Genomic DNA, 16,204 nt, shown 5'->3' on the forward strand with positions numbered 1-16,204 from the left:
CTAATCTTTTGGTTATATTTTATTTGCTTTATGCGTATTACTATTATAAGAGCAATGGCTTATAAATTAAGCCAGAGCTCTTTTGCTCGCCATGTTGTTATATGTATATTGAAAATCCAAAATAGTACGCTCACGCGGTCGTTGGTTTAATGAGTAAAGGGCAATAAAAATTAGCAAATATTTGATGGCAAGATATGCGATTTGAAAAGTCGAATTGACGAGTGAGTTGTAATTGCGTTCTTGTTAAACATTCCAAAATGTAGTTAAGATAAAAAAAAAAAAAAAAAAAAAAAAAAAAAAATGCAGATCACAAACGCGCGCACACACACACACACACACACACACACACACACATGAAACTCATGTGCGTTTATTAAACATTTTTTTATGGTTTTGTAGTCAAAAAGCTTAGCAATAAATACATTTACATTTACTCACATATGCATACACTTTGTCTTGAACTTGATACGAATACATCGCCTGCGAATATTATCTTATTTCACAATTTCAATATCCTTTCAATTTGTTATTGTTGTTACAAGCGCTACGATTAAACGAATCTATGCAAACGTGATGAATATAAAAAAATAAAAGGTGTTAAATTTTTACTCTTTGAAATAAAAATAAATAAAAAAAAGTATAATTTTCTTTTGTTTTTTAAATAAAGGAAAGAAAAGAAAAAAAAACAGAAAACACAAATCTTATGATATATAGCAAAAATGAAATCTAGGGTGAGAATGTATAGCAGCAGCTTATTATGTGCTATGAGAAGCTTGTGTGAGAGCAAAGTGTTTAGGTAGGAATAGTTGTTAAGGTTATGTTATTCGGACGCTTAGCAGAAATTTCTTTGCACTCTGTTATGGACCATCATAAGAAGCGTAACAAAAATGACGGGGTCTAACTGGTGTCTTTCTAAGTTTAGTTGGAATATAGTGACACCCAGGTTTGGAAACTTCAAGTATAAGCATTGAGCAGACTGGGAACTTAGGACTATGTACATTGATTGCATAAGATAAGGATTATTTTGGGTATGCAAAAGGCTTGATGCATTAAAGGGCACTACGAAACAATGGCGAACTTGAAAATATTATCGCGACAGTTAAAAGCAAACATTCAACATCGTCAAGAGTTTGTAGGGTTTTACTAGTGAAGCCTCTCAAAGAACATTTCTCTGAAACTATTCAGTCTTCTGGCAGGAAATTTTTTTTTATCTTTGTTATTATCATCTGACTATTTGGTCCAGAAAAAGACACTTCGAAAAAAAAAAAAATTTCTTTACATTCTCTTGTTACAATCTCTGTACATTCGCTTTAAAGGCCAATATGGTTTTTAGTTAGAGAGACAAAAACATAAATTGTACACTTGTACACTAATAGATTCGTATAAAAGCACCGTTTAAGTCATGTGTATTTGCTTATAGGGGCGTTTATGCTTTAAAATATTGATAAGAAGAATGAATATATTCTCAATTTTCACATGTTGTCTGTTATGTATACTGTTTTCAGTACACGCTAAAATGCATTGTTATGCCAAGCTCAACTTTTACATCCTACAGCAATTGTGATACAAGAATATTTTAAGCTTGTAACGTTATATGAAATAAAGGGTAGTGTAGGGTATTTAATGTTGCGCCGTGGCTTACTTTTACTTGTTTAAATTGAAATGTGAAAATTTTGAAATTAATTATTGTTTTCGCTGTTTTGTGCAATGTAATAAGGCTTACAAAATTGCTCGTGTACCGATAACGGTACATGCGGAACAGTAAAATAATACTTTTTTCTTATATAGACCAAAAACTATTCATCCGAAATTGTAACATATGTTAGCACAGTACATGTAGCAGGGAAGCGCGTCGAGTCATAGACAACTTGACTTGAGGGAATTTGTACGGCATTGTAATCAAAAATGCAATTTGTCTTAGAAATGTCTTATCTAGGATGAAAGGTCAAAAACGATCTCGAATAAAAATATATTGAAATAATTATGAGCGAAGATTGACATTATGACATGAGGCCGTGTTACCGAAAGTGCCGGCTTGCATTGAGCTTCAGTTCTGAAGCAGCCCGACTAATGAAAATTATTGAAAATATTTATTGCAGCAATATTGTTGTAAGCAAAAGAAATTCTTCTTCAATAAATTATCGTTAAATGAGTAACAAAATTAAAAGAATAAATAAAATAAATAAATATCATAGTCCATTTAGGTAATGCATCAACTCGAACATCTATTAATCACTTTCACTATTAATTCTTGAGTTTTTCATCGTATCAATCTCCCCTCAACTTTGATTTTTTTCTTAATTTCGAAAAAGCCGACAGTGTAGCAAGAGGAAGTTGTAAGATCCGGATGGTAAGTGTGTTGGAGAAGCGATTGCAAAGATGAAACCAACGCATTTTGGAGAATTGTTGAAAAATATTTAACGAACTTGTACATCATGAAGCCGAAGATAGGCTCGGTCTTTGTAATGCGACAAATCATTGAAGCATCCTCTGCATTTCACACAGCTGCTACATGTAAAATCTATTTACACAAAATCTTTTCATAGAGGGATTAAGTGAATCAATGGAGTGAAGAGCATACAGGAAAGCTAAATATACCTTTAGCGAATTTCATAATTCTCCTGGCATATGCTACGTGCGTTGCATACTATCAGAGCAACTTAAATATGATGAGAGGTGAAATGTATTTTAATAATAAAAGACAGTATATGCCCTAAGGTCTTTCCTCTGATGGACAGAACCAATCGCTATTACAACAGCAGCCATTTCACTGCTTGTTCTTTCATTTCCATTACCTATATGGTCAGGAATTTTTTTTATTGGGTGTTTTGGTTTGACGTCACACCCTGTGTCATCTGGCTGCAAAGCTCGAGTTTGTACACTTTCGGGCTTTTAAGAAGCTTATACCCTATGGTCTACTTACATGTGTACACATATGAATCCAAAACAAAAAGAACCCATAAATTACGTAGCACATGCAATTAGTTTTATTTTACATATAAAAAAATGCTTCAACAAATTTCGGCAACAATTCCTTATACGTCTATGGAGACAGACATGTCTAGTTAATTAAATGAAAGGTTTTATTATAAGCATAATTTATATAATTTATATTTATTAAAACATAGCTATTTACCTATACATGTAGTTAATATATTCCATTCACTTGAGAGTGCATAACATGTGTTACTTATTCATGTTACATGGCTATTTCCCGTAGACCAATGCGCTAACCGATGATAATATGAATAAATGAAATGAATAAATATATTAGGTAAGTAGGTATGCCTGAGATATTAAAGATTCGTCCTCACTTGCAACCTACGGGGACATGGATTGTTTCTTATTTTTCGGATCACAATACTCTATTCTATATGGGCATGTCATCCGTCCACGAATTCCAAGTTTTTGTGCAATAATACCGTTAAAATCAGATTCATTGAGCGCCGTCTATGTTCGCTACAATCATCGTTTATGGTTAACCAATTCTTCGTTACCTGCGCAAGGAAAGTCAAAAACAACTAGAAACACTATACTGGGTAAGCGCTTACCATTAAATATCTTATACCGTTCTACAATTGTTTATGCAACGACCGTTCAAAGCAAGGCGTCATATAAGAAGTGATCGAAAAAGTGGACCGATCCGAACTATTTTCATGACGATCCATCCCTGGGTGAAGGCATATGTAAAGCCTACGTAGCAAACTTCAGCATAAAAATATCCCAAAAATTACGTTGACGGGCAGGGGAACACAAAGGCTTAAATCGATTCAGAAAGTGATTCTGAATTGGTCAGTATAAAAAAAAGGTGGATCTGTCTCTTGTACCATAAGCGATCTTCCCTGACATCTAAACTATTTTTTTCTACTATATCTTGTTATGTGCACTTCGTATGCGCACCGCTATACACAGCTTAAAGTCTTCATCCCTAAGTAGTTGTAAAAAAGATAATTGCGTCAGTTCTTCGGTCATCGCAATCAACGTCGACGTTGTTGTACAAACCAATCAAATGTTTTCGTCCTTACTTTTATCCTTTGCTTTCTTTGAGGCCTTTTAAATGTTGCTCTGCCTCTCCGTTTCTCTTGAAACACATATTTTTTCCCTTGCCATTGGGATATAGGTGTGACGTGGTAAGCTTAGGAAAAAACTGAAAACTTACATTGTCATCTTAAAGATGCAAAATAGATTTTGTATAGCATCAAAATTCTCGGAAGAAAGAAAACACGGAGTAATTGAAATGAACGCCCTCGGCCCACGGTTCAAGTTATCTGATCTTACAATGTAACGAAAAGAATTTATTGAAAGCCGCAACGATTTCAAGTAAAACCACTTGAGTTTTGCGTTCGCAATTTAGCATAGTAAGCAAATTATAGGCTTCTTGATAACTAACGACGGATTGAAAGCCTGCTTTTGCCTTTTTTTTTTTTGTTTTCCAATTCGATATGACGAGAACGATGGGGAAAAAGTTGATGTCAAGTTTTTTCATTCAGAAGATTTAGTTGTTGTGCTCGTGAGAGACAGACAGAGGGACATATGTAAATTGCTTTCGTTAGTCATGAGTGAGTGCGAAGAGTGTACATATTACACAAATGTTGAACAACGGAATTTGCGATCATTTGTAATAGTAAAGGGGATTTAAAAACGATGCAAACGAAGTAAAAAAACCACCATCCTCCTCCCCCTTTTCACCAATTTATGGGCGGTTTTATTCTTAAGGACTGAAGGTAGGTAAGGTGGACAATTTTGTTATCCATAATGAGAACATGTATCAAAAGCAAAGTGCAATTTGTGGTTGTTGTTGGACCTACCGCACCAGGAATCGAACCTGGGTTTTCCGACTGTTAACCGGCAGCCCTACCCAGTAGACCATACGGTAGCCAAACGTTTTTGTGTCAATTTCTCTTCAAATGTTTAAAGCAAAGAAGAAAAAGCAGAAGAAGAATAAGAAGAAGAAGAAGAAAATGCAACCTTAAATTTAAAAGAATGACTAAAAATCGAGATTGAGAACGATTTCACATTACTATTAAAGCTTACGACCATTGTTTACATTAATTATGTCCTCAACGAATACTGTCTGTCAAATGAAAGAAGCAATTACACTCGTTTTTCATCTAATTTAAAAATAATGCCCAGCACGACGACACGTTTCAAGTCTGTCTTTCCAATCATATTGACATTCTGTAGAATTTTTCATGCGATCCATGACTCCATTGCCTTGGACGTAATGATTACATTATTTGTATATAAGAGATATGTTGGTTTTCCTTCTGCTCTGTGTACAGATTTCACATTTTTTTGTACATTTTTTCTTTTTTTAATATTTTTTTCGTCATTACTTTCTTCGAATGCACTTTGAACAATAGCGCTAACCGATCATATATCGAAGAATGTTTACGGGAGGAAGAGAAAGTGCGATAGAAGGAGACAGTTTCAAGGATTTAATTAAGAAAAAGAATTTCGGGAAATAATTTTTTTATTAAAGAAGCATAACATGTATGCTGTCATCAATTGACTGATATTGTTCGTGGTGGACGGATACGCGAACAAGTAATGTTAGCTAAAATAGTAAGCATTTAGTGGTATTGTTGAATAACACGGGCGATCCTGCAGTGAATTGCAATGAGTCGCGACACAATGAATTTAAGGGACTGAGAACTGCGGCTACCACACCTGAAAAAACTCGGTTATAAACCCATTAAAGATTTGATATTTATGTAATGCTCAGACTCAAGCAGTACCGATCTACGTGATCCTAAACCCAAATTGAGTGTTTCGGGAGAATTGAGATTTTTAAGTTGAACGCAACATACCTGGGACAGGTATCGACAGGAAAGCGATCGCGTGGAAAGCTGAAAAGGCACTCATTAAATCGATTTAGAAATCGTTTCAAAATTAATTGATATAGAGTAGAACGCACGATGCTATTTCAATTAAGCTTCCGAGTACTGCATACACATTGAAACAAATTCAATGTACTTACATGTCGATGATATATATAATAAAAACAATAAAGAAAAGATTTGATTTAATCCCAAGCATCCTTTCTTTTTTTGTTGCTTTAGTTTCTTTAATGGAAAATTTAAACAGAAACACTAAAGTAGAATACTGTAGTGGACGACGGCCAACCATTAAATATTCTACGGCTCAGTTATTTATGTAACAACTTTTCATAATAAGTCGTAATATGAGAAATAGTTGAAAAACTCGTCCGATCTGTCCATTTTTCAGCAACATTCATCCTTTCAGCCAGACATACATCAGTCTACCAATTTTCATTAAAATTTATCATCAATTGTGGCCTGTAGATGAAACACAAGAAAACAAACTAGACAGACGGACAAAAAGCTTACCTATATATAATAAAATGTGGAACTATTTCAACTCTCCTTCTGGGTGTTGCATACATCCACATAAATTTAATATACCACGTTCTACCACAAGTAGCATACATTAGTAGTATACAAGGCAATCATTTTCTAAATATGTTTTTTATATTAAAAAACTCGCTTGTACTTTACTGCCTCTTGGCCTCGGAGTATATTTATTGGAAAGTTATCGTACGCACAAATAAAGTTTTAAGATAAACATATAAAAATTTCAAATACCTCTTACGCTTTTCTATATATATATATATATATATTCGCGCGCGCTAGAATCATTGACAATTTTGTAATCTTTGTATGATATGGAATCGAAATTATTATGATGCCTGTTTCGATTAGTTAAACGTAGGCAACAATAATTTATTTAATGCCACTTGTAATTTTATTGTTTACTATTCCATGCTTCAATAAATTGATATAAGCATCGATTGTATTGACTTTGAATGCAAAATATAAATGAACATCATATCAAATTTATTCATTTAAAACAAAAAAAAAAAAACAAAAAAAAACGAGAAAAAAGTTCTGTTTATTTTATGTTCTAAGCTCTCTGTGCAAAACTACTTTAGATTGTTTATTAATTGTTTTCGCTTATATGTCATCTGTTCAAAGTTTCACAATCAATTAATTTCAATTAAAAATATTCCATGCACTTAAATGATCAATTTCATGCCTTCACGCACTGTTCATACCCACTGTAAGAGACACTTTGATATTCTCTAACCCCTCTATGCAGGCATGTATGTATATACAATTTTATGCATATATATATACATATATATATATATATATATATATATATCATGTCTTTCAATATACTTCTTCTATATATATATATGTGTGTGTGTGTGTGTGTGTGTGTGTGCGTATTTTAAAGGCAAGTAGAGGAATCTCATGTTTATTGAGAAGACTTATTTTCTGCTTAAATTGTACTTCTAAAAAGAAAAAGAAAAATTAAAACTAAAAAAAAAAAAAAATAAAAAAAAAAAAGGAAAAAAAAACTAATTTTCTTTCCGGGTTTTTCTTAATGTTTGCCATCGTTCCAACGAATGATTCCGTACTCTGTATATTAAGTTGTATCCGCTGCATATAGAATGCATGTAGTTGTGTTGTGTAGTTTCTGTTTTGCTTGTTTGCGCGGGGCCTATCGAGGCAGCAGCGCTTACTAACTAATATTGTTCATCAATGGAAAAGCTATGCATACAAAATAATTGACGAGCGAAACGCGCGTATACGAATTCATTACAATTTTACAAAAATTGTATATAAATTATAACAAAAATGTATTCACTTGTAATGATATGCTGGACAATGCTATTAGTATATTACTCTAGTGCTATTACCACTACTGCTATATCAAATATTATTATGACTATTACTGCTGCTGCTGCTGCTATTACTACTACTACTACTGCTACTACTACTACTACTACTACTACTACTATTACTAGTACTACTGCTACGACTGCTACTAGTATGACTAGTACCACTACCATTACTATTATCAACCATTATCAACAAATTAGTCCCAAACATTACAATTGTAGAACATGTACTATAGTTAATTCTATAGAATTTCCTACAGAGGCTGTTGTCACTTTTTATTTATTTATTTATTTTATTTTTATTTTCTTTTTTTTATATATATATTTTTTCAATTAAAGACATGTCATGCATACTAATTTGTAAAATCACACAAAAAAAAAAAAAGAGGGGCGAAAAAAGCAACAACAAATATTTTATTGTAAATCGTACATTTGCAGTCTATTTGCTTTCAATTTTTTTCTCTTTTTTTTCGCAATCAAGTAATCATTCTTAAATTGTGTTTACTGAGATATATGCACACATACGATAAGTAAGTTTTAACAACGTTGTTAACAAATCCGATAAAATTTAATAGAAAATATTTTATGATTATTGCCGCCGCCAACATATTGACACGTACACATCACTGTTTAGATATGTTTCTTTTTTTCTTTTTTTTTTTTTTGTTTTTTTTTTCTTGTCTATAAAATTTTCCAATTTTTCAATTTAATGTTTATTTTGGTTTTTTTCTCTTGTGTCCGTTTACCATAAACGATTTATTTATTAAGAAATGTGTGTTGTATAAATTTTATTGATATTGTTAAGCGAATAAAAGCCTAAAATTAGGCAATTAAATAAAATGTTTAAGAAAGCATGACTGTTAACATTGAGTCCGAGTGTGCGCCAGCATATGGAAATCGTAAACTTTCTATTTTCACAGACGTGTGTAAGAAGTTCCCGTTTCTAATGTTATTAACTGCGTCGATGCTGAAAACGAAAAGAAAAATAAAAAATAAAAAAAAATAAAAAAAAAACACAAAATATATAAAACAAACAAGGGAAGGCTAGGCCGGCTTACATTCATAGAATGTTCAAAGTCCATTCATATGCTATAAACGTTCTTACATATCTACATATTGAGTTGCGTATATATATAGAGAAATCTATGTATATATATATATATATATGTATATATATCTTCTTTTTTTGCATTTAGTTTAAAATGTATGGTAAAAAAAAAAGAGTGCATTTTACGCTTCATTAGCCATATGACAGGTTTTCCGTCCGGCACTTTACCTGCGGTGCTCGCTTCTAAACACTTAATCGTTTTAATTAAATTTTCACTGCATTTCAGCTAAAAACGAGCAATGGATTTGCAGAATGACTTTCCCTACGAGAAAATCGGTAACGATTTAAAAGCAAAAGCGTTAGTTAAGCCTTTTTCCTGAATTACGCTAGAGCTCTCAGCCAGCGATACGAATTTCTCGTCAACAATAACGCTTTGTGCGTGAATGCTGTCTGTACAATGGCAAAAGACATAAATATGCCTTAGCTCTGTAAAACTCTGCAGGTCTGCTTGTTGCTTTTGATAATGATAAATAGAAGATGACATGGTTCAAATTGTACTTAATTCTGATGGTCATTGAAGTTTAAGAGGGCTGGGGCACAGTTGAGTGTGTGCGATGTGATCACGTCTCTGAAAGCATTATTTCCTCGAGAAAGAATAGTATACTGGATGGGCTTCCGGGACATGTTGTCAAGTCCAAAGAGAAGGCCAAAAGCTATACAGCATGGCCTATGTCCAAAAATGGAACGATAAGCCCTAGGTTTAGGAGTAGCATTGCTTGTGTTGTGACGATGCCCACATCTCATCTGACTACAGGGATAAATGCCTTCTTGCTTGTCTGCTTGATACGGTCCTCCGGGGAGTATCGTGGTGACTGCGGTTACCCCGAACTTTCGTGGAGAACTAAGTAAAAAGTAGAAAGGCCTCGGCGTCTATTAAAAAGCGAGAGAATAGCTCGCAGCAATTTTCTATTTTGGTGCTTTAGGAGTAGTAGGGTCCACTCCGATGCGGATTGTCCTGCTCCTTCCTTGGGCGCTTCAGTTATCACTTATCAAATTAATTCACATGCCATCCGGCGCTGTGGGATTAAACCTGCAAGATACTGTATTCATGTAAAACCACCTAAGCCACGAGGAACCTGCGCTTAATGAATTACAATTTCATCCAGAAATTATAAAATCGAGCGGAGAAAAATTCTGGCTTTTCTTTCAGCGAAATTCATGATCTGCTGATACAAACTGAATCAAGTGATTTTCATAAGTTTTCTCTGACGTTAGTGTTCCGTTATTAAGGAAGGTCTGCAGAGAGCAAGACAACTAACCGATAGTCGCACAGAGTAAGATCGGAGCAAAAAATTTTAAATTTTGCCCAAAACATTAAAGATGCGTGCGGTTTGTCAATAGATAATGACCCACACTTACCATTGCTTCGTTCTGGACGTAATTTTTTTGTCTGTGTGTATTTGTGCGCGCGCGTGTACATTGGCTTGAAACGGAATATGACAAAGTTGGCACACACACTGACTACGATTGCATTACGTTTACGACCCGCTCAACAATGTTTCGTTTGTCTCTATGTAATTGAGATATGTGCACTAACGCTACTTTATCTGACAAAGTATTTTTAAAAGAAAAATAAAAATGATGATTCGGTCAAATAATAATTCGTTCTAAACAATGCAGGATAAGCAACTTTATAGTTTCACGAACAAGCATATGTGTACATACATACATACATATATATGAGTAAATGAAATGATTCATACGTACATGTAATTGGCCAAGCGATCTTTGTTTCTTTATGCAATTGGGCAAACGGTTGATGTCGAGGCGCTTCATCGTCCGCTGAGTAGTCCGTTCTTTTTTAATTCTCTTCCTTACTGCGGAGACATGCTATAGAGACTAGGAATAATTATAGGTAGGAGATGATCTTTGTACCTTTAAACTTGCGGACGATTGCATCATTTTTATTTCACTTAGCCTGTGATCAATGGGCGACAAATTGTCGAATACATTACACTGCGATTGCGGCACTTTATCGCAATAACTGCTCAGGCAGTATTATACGGATCTCATTATCGACCTGGTTCCTGCCTAAGACGCGATTGTATCATTATTGTATTTTCGTCACCTGATTTAAGCGATATGGTGCCATATAAAGCGAAAAGTTTGCAAAACAGAAGAATCTAAAAATTTTAGATCCATGGCGCATAGGCATGGCGCGGTGGATACATTAATGTATCTCAGTAAAGTACTCTTTTCGTTCCTGAAAGAAGGTTTCGAAGAACATCCCTTCTAGTAAGAAGTTCCCTCAGCTGCTTTAATATCTAAATTTAACGGATAGCTCAAATGTTTACTTCATTGACGGCGCATATCAAAAGCCTTCGAGTGCTCTTCCATGGTTAGTGGAGGAGTTTAACTCGTTTCGCCGGCACTTTACTTTATCACTTCATCAACGCTCGAGTATGTATGTTTAGTTAAGTTACGTATACTAAGTTGCAGCAGAAATCCGAAATCAGAATTTTGATCTTTTCAGGTACAATTTTTTCATGGGAAGAAAAAATTAACAATTTTATGCGACATAATCATTTCTTAATAATTCCCAAGGAATTCGCAAAGCAAAGGAAAAAAAATAAGGAAAACAAAAAAAATTCATCAAAAAGTAATAACGGTCCACACACCATACCCCTCTCCAAATTCTCATATGGTGGTTTCAATTATTATTACTTAAATGCAAAGTCGTATCAAAGTAAATTTTACAATTTGTGTCGGTCTACCCGCACCAGGAATCGAACCTGGGTCATCCGGCTCACGGCCGGCTGCCCTAACCATTAGACCATAAGGTAGCCGAACTCCCACGTGACAATTTGTTTTCAAGTGTTCAACGTTAAAAAAAGAAGAAGAAAATAGAATTCTGACTTTGAGAAATTAACGGAACCTATCATGTGTTACCAACACCACTTACATGATCACATAAAACAAGGAATGCGTTCGTTTTATATGATTTAAAAATAATACACGCATGGGTTTCGAACTCAGACCCCAATAACGTTCAAATCTTATCAAATCTTATGCAGACCATACTTTATTGTCGTGGATAGTCATCATGCTCAAAAGCAAACTTCAGAGACGCCATAAAGTACATATATACTTGATCAACGTGAAATTCTGAATTGAATTATCTCTGTCTATTCGTTCGTATGGCTGTGTGGCATGCGTTGTTGGCACCCTCCTCGTCGCAAAAATGAAGATACTGACTGCAAATTTGGTAGAAACATTGCAAGTTTCTGCACGCAGATTGGTATTAAAAATGGTCTCAATCGTTTAGGGCGGAAGTGCGCAGTGGAGCGTAAAGTGAACGCAACTACGTTTGTTTTTTTTAAGAAAAATTTTTGGATATTTGCTCGTTACTTGGAAATGATTAAATGCCAGAGGGCTGAAGTTTTATACATTTACGTTACGAAGCACTCTACTCCTTACGTGCAAAAATGGAAAATATCCGCTACGCCCATACAAAGTAAAAAGTGATTAAATTTTGTTTTTTTTTTTTTCACTTTCTTGAGGTTTTATGTTTATTTGCAGCTCGAATGGGAAATTCTTACACATCCCGTGTATTCATCAAACATAGCGTCTTCTGATTATCACTTGCTTGGATCGATGCAGGATGAGTTGATTGACACTCGGTCCCGAAATGCTGAAGAAATGTGAAAATGATTCGATGATTGGATCGTTGTCAAACCAATAGCGTTATTTCGATAGGGTATCGCCATGTTGCCAGAAAGATGGGGAAAAAGTTGTAGAAAATGATGGAACTAATATACACAATCGATACATTGTACGAATTCTACTCAATGAATGCCTTTTTCAAATGAAAAAATGATCAATATATATGCAAGTCAATATAATGATCCTATTATACTTTACCGTAATTTATATACGCTTAGAATAAGTTGTAATCTGATTCAAAAAAGTTAATACACTTGTCGGGTATCTATGAGTTTAGCTCACAGAACTGAACGCCTGGGCAGACACTGGAAGGGTAAACAGACACGCAAGAATAAAACGAGTCAAAAAATAATTCTAAATCTGAATGTAATGATGTAATGAAAGGTGAACGTTACACATACAACTGCACTCTGCACTCAAGCTCAGCTCAACTGAACGCGGAACGCGGAACGCGGAACGCGGACAAACAACGCAAGCGATAAGAATGAATATGTTGCAGCAAGTACAAGCACAAATGCTTGAGTACTATACGCGAGCTTGTGTTAAGCTTAAGCATAGATTTTATGCAAATCTATTAAAATTTCTTACCCTTTTTTTGTCGTTAGAAATAAAATATTTGTCACTTAATCATTATAATTTATTTCCTGGATTATTTAACAGATATATGTGAAAAGTTGACTACACATGCCAAAGGAAATCTTTTTAACTTAACTGCTAACACAATGCTGAGCATAGTGTGAACGCAATGCGAGTTTCACGTACGTTCAGTAAATAATAAATTCCGCAAATCTATTTGACTAATTTTATAGATAAATCTTACTTATAATACATGACATTATTGCAATGTATCCATCACGGATTTCAATTTACTTTTCTTCTTTCTTAACTTAAACCTACGCACGACATCTTCTAACATCCATAAAAGAATCGCCAGCAGACATAATGCATTGAGGCAATTTAATGTAACAGCATAACTGGTATTATCGCGTATCAAACCTGTAAAAAAGAGAAAATAAAAAGTATAAATTATCTTAACATAATTTATGTAAAACATATATATATATATATATATATAGAGAGAAAAATTTCTTTACCAATCAATGGTCCAAAAGCGAAAGAGAATAAGCCGGTCATTAATAGCTGTAAGCCGGATGCGGCTGGCAAACGTTTTAATGGCACATGGGCTGGTATGATTAGGCACCAAAACACCAAACGAAAGGCTTTATTCAAACCAAACCATAAAAATATCGTCAACATAACATAAAAGTTACGCGTCAATGAAAGAATAGCACGTCCTAAGCACATGCCCAATAAGCCTCCTATTACAAACGTTTTATTATTATAATTCATTTTTGATGTTATTAAGGGTATCATGAAACGCATGATTAAGTCACTAATGCCCAACGATGACATGGCCGTCGCAATTTCGGAATTGGCAAAACCAAAATCCGACAATATAAACGGTGTCAGTATAGTGAAATTGACTTCAACGAAACTTATCAAAGTCAGGCCTACAGCCAAATTCACGTAACTTAAGTCACGCAATAAATCTAAATCAAAGAACGCAATAATCTTTCGATAATCAACCATATGCCAAGGTCTCTTTTCATCTTTCTTTTGCTGAGATTTGCCAAAAGTTTGTCCGATTGTCTTGCCTTTCGTTATATGAGTCAATGACGATGTGAATGCTTTTTTGTAACAACTCTTTGAGTTCTTTAATGATTGCAAATCGGACACTTCGACTCGCTGCTCCGTACCGTTTGCAGAATTCTTATACGAGATCATAGGCAGTGATGGACATGAACGAAAGCAATTGTTACGAGCACGCGACAATACGGGAGTTGTTCGTTCCGCAGTTTCATTTAGTTTCATATTCGCATTCGCAAAACTTTGCTTAATATGCCATTTGACTGGCTGATAAACAAGGGAACAAGGTATTGCGTTTAAAGCGAAGCCAGCAAATAAAAGAACAGTGCCCTTGACGCCATAATATTCCAATAGATAAGTGGTAAGATATGGTAAACAAATTGGACCTATTCCCGATACACCGAACTGATAAGCAGTCGCAGTGCAACGTTTCTTTTTAAAAAATGTATTAACTGCTAAAGAGGACGCAGATAATATTAAGCCACGACCCAGGCCTGTAAAGAAAAATGAAAAGTAAAAAATCGCGTTAATCTATGCGTAACGTAGTTAGTTAACTTACCATAACAGCATGAATAGGAGAAAATATAGAAAATAAACGAATCAGCGATTGTTGATGTGAAGAGACCGAAAAACATTAAAAATGAACCGATCAAAGCCACCTGACGGTACGATAATCTTCGAAATAACGGCCCATTAAGAAGACCTAGAAAGGAAAACATAACATAACAATAATAATAAAAATTAAAAAATTTTTCAAATTTCTTTAGTCTTTTCACTCAGGTGCTTCGTCGCGAACATACCACTAAAAGACGATGCAGCAATTTGCACATTAATGATTGTAGTTAATTGTGAACTGGTTATGCCCAATGTTATCATATAATCACGAAATATTAAGCCAAATTGTTGAGTTATCGCTACCGTTACCAACTAAATGATCGAAAATGAAATTCATAGATCACTAGTTAGTGTTATGAACAAAAAAATTTACCAAACTAACGCCACTAGCTATGGCGACCAGCCAACCCCAACCGCCATCAGGAGCTATAAATTTATCGCCTAAGTCAATTTTCTCGCATTTCTTTCTTCTGCTAGATTTAACATAATCATAACTCTTATCCGCCACAATCAATAATTCTACAATAGTTCGATTGCTTTCAATATCCGGGCTTCTATCCCTCATTATATTGTTTATATAAATTTTTTTTTTTTTCTATTCTCTCTTTGCGAATAAGTAAACTATAAAGATATATTCAATTCTCGCTATCTACGATGCTCTTGTTGATGGGAACAGGGCGCAAGAATCGGAAAGAAGATTAAGAAGGAAGAATAGGATTAAGAAATTTTACTAATCAAAGTCGAAGAGAATTCAATAATTAATCTTTTGATATGGATTAATTCATCTCATGAATGCGACTATCGGTAAAAATGTAGCCAAATTTTTTTATAACATATATATTTTACTTATCTCTTACAATTATGCATAATTAATTTTCTGAAATCAATTAAACGCATTATTAAAGAAAAGAGTCGTTAATCTGATCCTATCTGTGAAATAATTGCACAAAATTGATTTCAATGAACACTCGACGAGACGTTAACTGTTTTCATATCTTGAAACGAATTTCAAATACCTTTAGTTTGAAAGAAACAAAAAGCATTGTCAATAATAATAATAATAATAGTATTATTTTTTATTGTTATTTTTATTATTATAGATAATTGCTATTATTATAAATTATTATTATTGTTACGGTTGTTACTAATAAAAATATTATTATTATTATTATTATGATTATTGATATAAAAACAACATAAAAAAATAATGATAATAACGCTATTATTGTTTTTATAAATAATTATTATTATAAGTAGAAATAATACTCTTATTATTATTTTTATTTATTTATTTATTTCCCTTTTTTTTGTGGCGGGGGGGGGGGAAGCCACTAAGCAAATATATATGAAATTTTGCGATAGACCCTAGAGACATAGATAGGAAAGAGAAATGAATAGTAACTTGTACTTTGATCAAAACTATCTAGGCTTTATAGCTTAAATAAGGCGTATTTTTTTTGGTG

The 16,204-nt window shown here is 33.9% G+C and overlaps 1 protein-coding gene across 1 annotated transcript; it reads right to left on the reverse strand.

Moving 5' to 3' along the window:
* Positions 1 to 13,225: 13,225 nt before the first annotated feature.
* On the reverse strand, positions 13,226 to 16,194 carry LOC119641239 (monocarboxylate transporter 5). The gene is made up of 6 exons (XM_038039848.1): positions 16,150 to 16,194; positions 15,115 to 15,400; positions 14,927 to 15,053; positions 14,686 to 14,829; positions 13,574 to 14,620; positions 13,226 to 13,475 (listed from the first exon to the last, which is right to left on the reverse strand). The coding sequence occupies exons 2-6, from the start codon at positions 15,304 to 15,306 to the stop codon at positions 13,315 to 13,317; spliced, it is 1,671 nt and encodes a 556-aa protein (XP_037895776.1). The 5' UTR covers positions 15,307 to 15,400; positions 16,150 to 16,194; the 3' UTR covers positions 13,226 to 13,314.
* Positions 16,195 to 16,204: the final 10 nt, after the last annotated feature.

The sequence above is a fragment of the Glossina fuscipes genome, unplaced genomic scaffold (assembly GCF_014805625.2).
Source record: "Glossina fuscipes isolate IAEA_lab_2018 unplaced genomic scaffold, Yale_Gfus_2 0, whole genome shotgun sequence".
Classification (NCBI taxonomy): Eukaryota; Metazoa; Arthropoda; class Insecta; order Diptera; family Glossinidae; genus Glossina; species Glossina fuscipes.